Source organism: Triticum urartu, chromosome 4A, assembly GCF_056163025.1.
Source record: "Triticum urartu cultivar PI428250 chromosome 4A, HENAU_Tu73, whole genome shotgun sequence".
NCBI classification, from domain to species: domain Eukaryota; kingdom Viridiplantae; phylum Streptophyta; class Magnoliopsida; order Poales; family Poaceae; genus Triticum; species Triticum urartu.
This window is the reverse complement of record NC_141876.1, coordinates 608,783,652-608,793,449: the sequence shown is the minus strand read 5'-3', so window position 1 is coordinate 608,793,449 and position 9,798 is coordinate 608,783,652. Positions and strand designations below refer to the sequence as shown.

Sequence of the window (9,798 nt, the reverse complement as noted above, 5' to 3'; positions counted from 1 at the left end):
TTCAAGGGCGAGGCACAGGGGCGGCTCAGCTTGAATCCGGCGGCGGCGACTTTGGTCAGAGGAGATTCGGCGGGGCGGCGCTGTTCGGAACGGGTCGCGGCGGAGCGCATATCCGGTGGCGGCGAGCTTGGTCGGACGAGATCCGGCGGAGCGGCGCTGTTCGGATCGACGGCGAGCTTCGTTCATGTTCACCGAAGAGAGAGAGAGAGAGAGAGAGAGAGAGAGAGATGAGAGAGAGAGAGATGAGAGCAAGAGGGAGCTCGGGAGGAGAGGAAAGGAAGTATAAGGGAGAGGGGCACTGGTGCTCTGCCGAGCCAGAGACGGGGCTCCAGTGAGGGGAGGCCGGCGAGGTCGAGGCAGCGGGCTATGAAGTTTGCGTGATTAAATTTAAAACAATGGGGTTTTCTGTAAAAATAATGCCACGTCGGCTCCTTACAGGCGGGCCCCGTCTGTCAGATACACCGTCAATACCTGTTTATACGCAAATTAGACCATTTTGTAACACACTGCCCCAGACATAATACTGATGTGCAAAAAAACCGAATAGTGGTACTGATCCGTCAGACCAGCCCCAAATGTGGTATCTCCACGCAATTAACTCTAAACGGACGCGTGCGAATAGGATGGGGTCGCGCGGTGGAGTTGGCCTAAGTCTGCAAGTTCAGGAACTTACATGATTAATTGATAGGTCAGCATGCAATTCACATTGTTCCTGGAAGCCCATGCAACTTGCGTTATTCCTTGGTTTCAGTTAATTAAAAAATGGATATGTTTTTAGAACCAAAACTGGAAAATGTTAGAAGCAAACACATGTTAGGATTCAGTAACACTGCACACCGAAAAATTGATGGAGCTCAACCAAACTTTTTCAGTTGAAGCAAAAACGTTCAGAGATGAGCTTTTCCATGGTTAACCCTACAGCACGGCAGAGGTTTTGGATCATCCATATATAACCTCATATAATATCTTTTTTTTGCTGCTCTTTGTACACCATACATAGTAAACCAGGACACAAAGTTCGGTTCTCCTTTTTTTTTTTTGCGAGGGAAAAGGGGACTTTATTACTTAAGGTGGAGAATCTGCCATACAAATGCTAACAACTTCACTAGTCCCCAAACCAAACCACACGGCGGTGCGAGGTGTGCATCTACCATACACAGCAAGGCAATGAGCGACCTTGTTCTGCGATCGGCTAATATGAGTAAAAACTATCTCCCTCGTACTATCAGCAATCAACACTTGAATCTCTTGCACCAGTGCCGTGAACATTGATCGATCCCGCGTGGGACTCTTAATCATCATTACCGCCTCCGCACAGTCCATCTCGACAACAAGGGGAAGCAAGGTCCTGTGCATCGCGAGCTCGACGCCCTCTTTACATGCCAATAGTTCCGCCTCCAGGGCGTTATCACATGTACGTATTTCCCTGCAGGCTGTGTAGATAATGGTGCCGGTATCATCCCGCAGGACCATGCCGCCCCCGGCTGCACCCGTCTCCTGTACGAAACTTCCATCCGTATTCAGCTTGGCCCAGCCTTCAGGCGGCCGAGACCAACGCAGCTCCTCACGGTCCTGCTTGTCTCTAGCTGTAGCAGCCTCAAATTTGGTGGCCGGTAAGTGCAACACCATTTTCCCTTTGTCCATGTTCCCCAACGGGTGCTGCTGAATACACAACAAGGAGCTTATGTGGCCATGGAGGAAATGACGTGAGGCTTGTGTTGGTGGTGCTTGTTTCCCATGCGTGAGCTCATTCCGGATGTACCAAGTCCGCCACATGGTCATTAAGACGATCATGCGGACTGTATCAGGGAGTGGCTCCAGCAAACTAAAAAGCCATTCTGGACCAGTGTTACAGATATTGTCGACGTCCGGGATCGGCCAGTCCAAAGCCATCGCACGCCATAGATTTTTTGCCAGTGGACACCTGCACATTGTGTGGAAACCGTCCTCCCGTTCCACACCACACAAAGGGCACAAATCATTAAGTTCCAGAGTGCGAGAAAATTTGTTCGCCCAAGTGGCAAGGGAATTAGTAACCAGCCTCCATGCAAACACTCGTACCTTAGGGGGAGCAGGGCACCCCCATATGATCTTCCAGATGGCGCGACGACCATCCGGTGCCCTGCTCGATGCGCTCGCCAATGGACGTTCGCGTTCATCCATGGCGAAGCGGTATGCAGATCGAACTGTGAAGACACCGGATTTCTCCGGGGCCCAGGCAAGAATGTCCTCAGTGACCCGTGGGGAGGTCCGGATACGAGTGATGGCGTCGACATCAACAAGAAGGAAGTGTTGGTGCAGAAGGTCCAGCCGCCATGCTCCATTAGCATCCAACAGGTCCGCAACGTGACGGAGCCTGCACGTCCCCTGTGGAGTGATGAGCTGGCCCGACGGCTCCCGAGGCAGCCACCGGTCCCTCCAGATGCGGATGTGGGTGCCGCTGCCCACCCGCCATATTAACCCCTTCTTCAGGAGCTCCAAGCCATATTGGATCGCTTGCCATGTAGTCGAAGCATTTCCTGCGAAAACCGTGTCCTCCAAATGCCCCTCGGGGTAATATCGAGCTTTTAATACCTGCGAACAAAGACTCTCAGGTTTAGTCAGAAGTCTCCAAGCTTGCCGCGCCAGCAAAGCCTGGCACTACACCATGACCAAATTTTAGGGGCAATTAACTGCTGGGAATGATCCAATATTGGAGGCAATTAACTGCCGGGAATGCTCTATTTGCCGGGCAAGACTATGTGTGTCAAGTTAACTGCCGGGAACGGTAGTTATAGACAGGCAGAATAACTGCCGGCCTCTTTGAGGTCAGCCCAATTGCCGCGAACTCTAGTTGAGGGCAAATGGACTGCTGGTAACCAAGTTGGCGGGGACGGCCCAAGAAAACGCGCGAAGTCGCGGGAGAGCGAAAAATTAGAAGGCACTGGAAGCCCACCCGGCCTTATCTTTTCCCTTATCCACATATCTCCTCCGCCACTCTTCCTCCCTCCTCGTAAGCCGCCACACTGCATCTCGCCTTCGAGGCCGCCACCCCTAGCGCCGCCGCTGACTCGCCCGCGTCAAGCGTCCTTGCCGCCCCGCCTAACCTATCGCCGCCGGTGGCTCACCCGCATCCTTGCCGCCCCGCTTCCATCCCCTCCATCACCCCGCCATCGCCCTCTCCATGCACTCCTCTACCCAGCACCGCCGTCCCCAAATCTTGTACTCGTAGAGCCGGACGCCACCGAATCTCGTACTCGCGCCGCTGCACCCACACCTCCGAGACACGCCACCGCCCATCCCCATCCACACTGCACCGGCATCCCTCACCCTGAGCCACCGCCGCCCATCCCCATCTCCTTCCACGCCGCACCAGCATCCCCAGTCCAGCGCCGCCGCCCCATTCCCCAATCCCTATCCCCGCCCCTGCTTCGCCTCACAGTGCAGCACAGGGTGACAGCTCCTTTGTTCGTTCGTGCTACCACCTGGTGCAACTGCCACTGATGTTCGTCTGTTGCTGCTGCTCCTCTGTTCTGCCCTCTGCCATGGCTTCAACTTGTGTTCGTCAACTGAAGCAGCAGCAACATCAACAGCTAGCCTCAGTCGCACATAGAGGCTACAACTGAGCTCTTTTCTCTGTTTACGGTCGGTCCTTACAGGTATGCATTTAAATCCATGTTTTGTAAGATCATTCTCTATTGCGCTCTATCAAATTATCTAACAAATTGTCACATTAGCCTTCAGATATACTACTAGCAGCCTGGCATTGATATGCTCCAAATAACAGGTTTCTGACTAACTAGTAAGAGAAGATCTAAACCATCTGATATATTTATGCAACAACAATATGCAAAGAGAATTTGCAGCAGATCACTCTTGCACATATAGAAAAGAATAAGCAACTGTTGGCAACAGAAATATACAACTCACAAAACCTATATTATGATCTCATAAATACTTAGTTATGTGAATTCCACAACAAGGAGTATAGTGCAGATGAAGTAATATACGACCTACATATGCCAGTATGCATGCCGGGATTAATGGAATAAAACTGAAAATTAAACTTGTTACCAACATGTATGCCATATTCTGGTTAACCAAGTCCTAGGCCTTCCTGAAGGTAGTGTTAAGTAGGATCAGCTGCATGATGAACACACAGATAGAATAGGCTAACAAAAAATAGATATTGGATAGATAATTGCAGGATAATTGTTGATTATTGTTCACCCATGCTAATTATATTAGGATGGTTTGCAGGTTAACCAGCCTAAACTGTTCTTGAAAGACAAGTTTTGAGATCAAAGTTGGCAAGGGAAGAAGTATCAAGCTGCAACCATCAATAACCGAAGAAGTGCCACTTGCAGCCTGTTGTGAGTCTTATCATAACTGAGGATTTGATTTTTATATATCACTGTGTGGTTTCTTCTATATTTTGAATATCTTGTGATTTGTTTCTATCGTTACATGGTAATTGTTTGACTATATTTCGAATACTTGGAAGGTTGCTTTGGTTTGTAATTATGATTTTAATGCCTTAGTTCTGTAAAAAAATACTGATTTGTGTTGGCTTGCGATATTTAGGCAAGGGTCGAAATTTAGTATAAGCAAACCGTAATGGACAAGAGTTTCAAAATGATGAGGTTGAAGATGAGAAAATATTTGAGGTACTTGATGAGATACCAGAAATGCTCCAAGATATACGGCATGAATTCGGTTAAGTTGGGGACGGTGGTGGGAATGATGGTGACCTAAGGGAAGATGGAAGTGCTCCAAATGTAGAGGCTTTTCACCAATTATTAAATGATGCAGATGCCAAACTTTATCTCGGGTGCACAAGCTTCTCAAAGCTACACTTTGTAGTTAGATTAATCCACACGAAATTTCTTGGGGTTGGAGTGATAAGAGTTTTATCATATTGCTAGAGCTGCTTAATAAGGCCTTTCCAGGGGACTCGTCGACCATGGTTCTCAATGTTGTGAAGTTGTAGCTAACATGGTGATGAAAAAGGATGCTATTTTGCAATGCCCTTATGGGAATGTGAGGACCATGGCCAATGCTCTCGGGCGATCTATTGCATGACCTTGTAGATATTTGAAACTTCTTTCTAATCATGTCTATTTCAGCAATTGTAGGTTTCTCAAATTGCTTCCTATTGATAATCCTATGTTTGCAGATTGGGGTGTTCGTAAAGTTATGCAGAAGCAACCATGACATCCCATAGCAGTCCCCACAGCTAGAAGGTATTGTATCTTCTTAGAATTTTGGAATATTATACTAAACAGAAGATATGTTTCTCCTTTCACATACTGATGACTTATTATTTTTCTGAATGAAGCATGTGCTTGAAAGTAGGAACCTACAAGTTTCTTATTTCCTCCTTAGCAACTAGTACTTTTTTTGGCTTCCCCAGTAGATAAAAGATGTGCCTACTTTCAAACATATGCTTAAGTCCTTCTATTCTGAATCACAACCAGCAACTCTGTTTCTTAAATAATTCTGCAGCTACTACTTAAACTTTCCACAGACATTTATGTGCCTGCAAACTCTTTTCCTGAAACCAAGTGCAAACTTAATCAGTGGGCTATTCACTCGGTATACATTCTCATAACTATTGATGACTATCCCAAATTATTAGGGCCCCAATTTTGCGCATAATAGTAATCCTGACTCCTGACTAGTATTACTAATGACTATCCTAATGGCTACTCAATAAACTTGACCAGTTACTAGCTTGGGGATCACCCTCATGGCCTCAACCAACCATCTAGTTATTTACCCTAAGACCCATCTGTTTATTTAGTCACCATTTTTTCTGTAATATTGTTTCCTTTTCTACAATTTCTTCTAGCACTAGAATGTATTACTTTTGAGTTACAATGAAAATCACTTTTTGATAGAATGTAGTTATTCAAACAGTTGCACTGCCAACATGATATATATTATAAAGTTTGCTTTCTAATTTCGAATGACATCGAGGGCCTAAGTTCTGATTTTGCACTGGGCCCCTATTTTATTCTTGGGTACAGACCTGCACACTACACATAACAAACATGTACAAGAAAATAAAGTGATGCACAACCTGCATTGCCACTGGATTGCTAGTAATTAATCCCTGCAGTTTTTGAATGTTTTGTTTACTTCACAGCAATCGAGAGAAATTACACTACACCAAAAGATGACAATTGGTATATATTTATAGTGATAGGTTACATTGATTTTCCTGATGATCCATACATAGTGCACAATCTGTTCATATGAATACATCCACACATTCTTTCTATGCCTTGTGCAATGCAAAGTACAGGGTAACACACATGTGTCTTTTCATTTGGATGAGTTTATTTTCTTTTTCAACCCATGCAACTTCTATGTTTGGAAGATGTGTTCTTCCGAGCTGATCTATTTGGCCATTACCTTTTTCTTTACAGGTCACCGGCATAATGCCTTTGCATCCTCAAGTTTCAAGAGGTGTGTTTGGTGAGCTAAAAAGATCTTCTGCTGGGATATGTTTCTACCTAAAACCTATTTTGCACTTTTTTCTATGATATAATACTTTGACTTATGAACCTACAACTATATGCATGTAGACCTGATGGATGGTTGTGCTTTTGGCTGTGCTGGACTTGTGAACCTATATATGTATGGATTATGTATGGATGGAGACTTCTGAATCTATGGATGATGGATTTCTCATAAGTATATGCACATGTTATCTCTTAAGTGTGATGCAATCTTTATTACTGTATGCATGTGTGTTTTATATATACATGGCAAAAAATGGACTTTAGATAATAGCTGTTGAAATACATGTATGGGAGACTTGTGTGGCTGCAGCAGACTCAATTCCAGGCAGAACAACTGCCGGGAAATCTTCTAACTACCCTGAATTGTCAACCTGCCGGCGAAGAGCAGTATGCCGGTAATAATTCTAACTGCCGGCAATGGTATGAATATGAAGGGCAGAGCATCTGCCGGGGTTCACACTAACTGCCGGAAATTACTTTCCCCGACGGGACTTTCAAGGGCGGTTTGTAATTGCCGGCAAAAAACTTTCCCGACAGTTAGACTGCCTCCAATGGCTACTTTTCACGGCAGATGTTCTGACCCCTATTCTTTGGTCATGGTGTAGTGTGGTTAAACACCCTGAAATCACGAAACCCCAGTCCACCACTGAGTTTGTGCCTCTGAATTTTGGGCCATGCCTGCCAATGAGTTTTGCGCTTTCCCTCGGACGCTCCCCACCAAAAGTTTCTAACCATTCTATTAAGATCATCACACACGGACATTGGAAGCTTAAACACCCCCATCATATAAGTGGGGATGGCTTGCGCGACTGACTTGATCATCGCCTCTTTCCCGGACAAAGAAAGTGTATCACCCCATGCAATAATTCTTTTAGTGAGCCTTGCTTGCAGATTTTGACACTTCCCTTTTGACATTCTACCTTCGGGCGTAGGCAGGCCTAAATATTTTCCTTCAAAGGTAGAGAGTTGAACTTGCAGTGTGGCGCGCACAGCCTCCTGGCTTGCATTCAGACATGCCTTCCCAAACAACATACTACACTTGGCCGGATTGATAAGTTGTCCCGTCGCCCCTTCATACATCTTTATAATGGACCTCACCTCTTGTGCTTGTTGTGCCTCTGCTTTAAAGAAAAGAAGTGTATCGTCGGCGAACAAAAGATGGGAGATTCCGGGGGCACGCCGACACACCTTCAAAGATGTGAATTTTCCTTTTTCCTCACCATCCTTTAACAGGGCAGACAGACCATCAGCAATAAAGAGGAACAAAAATGGGGACAAAGGGTCACCTTGCCGTAGCCCACGCGACGGTGCGAACGATTCCAAGAGGGTGCCATTAAATTTAACAGTGTATCTAACCGAGGTGACACAAGCCATAATCCAGTTCACCCAACGGTCAGCGAAACCCAACTTTTGCATCATCCGCTTCAAGAAAACCCAGTCCACCCGGTCATACGCCTTTGAGAGATCCAATTTATATGCGCAAAAACTCCTTGATGGATCCTTCTCCTGCTGAATATGGTGTATACACTCAAATGCAATCAGAACGTTATCTGTTATCATTCTGCCAGGTACAAAGGCACATTGCTCGGGCGATATGATCTCATCAAGAATGGGCCTCAACCTGTTAACTAAGCACTTGGACACCACCTTATAAATAACATTGCACAAACTGATAGGCCGAAAGTCAGTCAGTTTTACCGGATTATCAATTTTTGGTATGAGCACAATTGCAGTATTGTTCACACCTTCTGGCATAATACCTGTCCGGAAAAACTCCTTTACAGCAGCAGCCACTTGGTCCTTCATAACTACCCAATTCCTCTGAAACATGCGCGCCGGAAAACCATCTGGTCCGGGGGCTTTGAGAGGGCCAATCTGGAAGAGCGCATCCGCAATCTCCTTATCCGAAAACTCTGCACACAAACTATCATTCATATTATCAGTCACACGGGAATTAATCAAGTCTACCACTTGGTCTGTACACAGTGTTGGGTCTGCAGTAAACAAATTAGTGAAATAATCCGTCACCATGCCCGCCAAAGTGGCGCTGTTTTGCTGCACCACTCCATTGTCATCAACAAGAGAATTAATTCTGTTTTTGCGTGCACGCCAAACCGCCTTGCGATGGAAGAATTTGGTGTTTCTGTCGCCCTCCCGCAGCCAGTCAATTCTAGAATGCTGCATCCATAACATCTCCTCTCTGTATAGCAACTCATTCATACGGTCAGTAGCTTCCCTAATAGTCTGCTGATCTGCATTCATAGCCATTAGTTCCTCAAGACGCGTACGAGATTTATTAATTTCCTGCACCGCATTACCGAATTTCTTTTTACTCCACCCATGAAGTGCGTGCATGAGATCACTCAGTGCCACCGCAACATCACCAAGGTTACTCATGGCGCCGGCCGCAGTCCAGGCTTGCATGATAACTTCTGGTAGCGCCGGATCCCGCTCCCAAGCCACTTCATAGTGGCGGCAGCGCTTGCCTGTGTACTCCCTAGGCGGCTCCGTCAAGCACCTGAGCAGGATTGGTGTGTGGTCTGAAGATGGTGCAACAAGGTGCTTGACACCCGCCTCCATGAACAAGTCGCGCCATTGGTTGTTTGCAACTGCGCGGTCAAGGCGCACTTTGACGTTCGCACGGCCGGACCGCCGGTTATCATAAGTGTAAGGCACACCTGAAAAACCAAGATCACCGAGGCCACATAATTCCAAAACATCACGAAAGTCGATCATCTGACCTGCTGATCGTGGAGTCTCCGAGAAATGTTCGAAGCCCCACATGGCCTCGTTGAAGTCTCCTATCACCACCCACGGCATGTCCGCACGTTGGTGGAGATCACGGAGGAGGGACCACATCCATTGACGGTCCTCTGTCCTTGGCTCGCCGTAGACGCAGGTGAGTCTCCAAGGAGGATCACCCGTCGTACCGCTCACATAAGCATCAATATAGCATTCATTTATTTCTTTTACATCGAGATGGACGGACTCGTGCCAGTAAAGAGCTAAACCTCCACTAAGACCAACACTATCCGAAGCATCAAAACCACTTAAACCTAGCCTGGATCGAAGTCTTTTCATCTTAACTTTGGATTGCCTAGTTTCACATAAAAAAACGATACATGGGGACTGAGCCTGCACCAAGCTCACAAGGTCGCGAACTGTCCGAGAGTTCCCCGCCCCTCGGCAGTTCCAACTTAGTAGATTCATTGCTCCTGACGGGGCGCCACACCTGGCCCCGTCAGTTCACCGGCGGCCCCTGGGCCGGTTGCCTCCATAGATTTTCCACCAT

General features: G+C 46.7%; 1 protein-coding gene across 1 annotated transcript; it reads right to left on the bottom strand.

Annotated features, from left to right (window-relative positions):
* Positions 1–1,065: 1,065 nt before the first annotated feature.
* On the bottom strand, positions 1,066–9,587 carry LOC147977291 (uncharacterized). The gene is made up of 4 exons (XM_087521122.1): positions 7,239–9,587; positions 3,465–3,684; positions 3,146–3,405; positions 1,066–2,574 (listed from the first exon to the last, which is right to left on the bottom strand). Exons 1-4 carry the CDS (start codon positions 9,585–9,587, stop codon positions 1,066–1,068), a joined length of 4,338 nt encoding a protein of 1,445 aa, XP_087377248.1.
* Between the last annotated feature and the right edge of the window lie 211 nt (positions 9,588–9,798).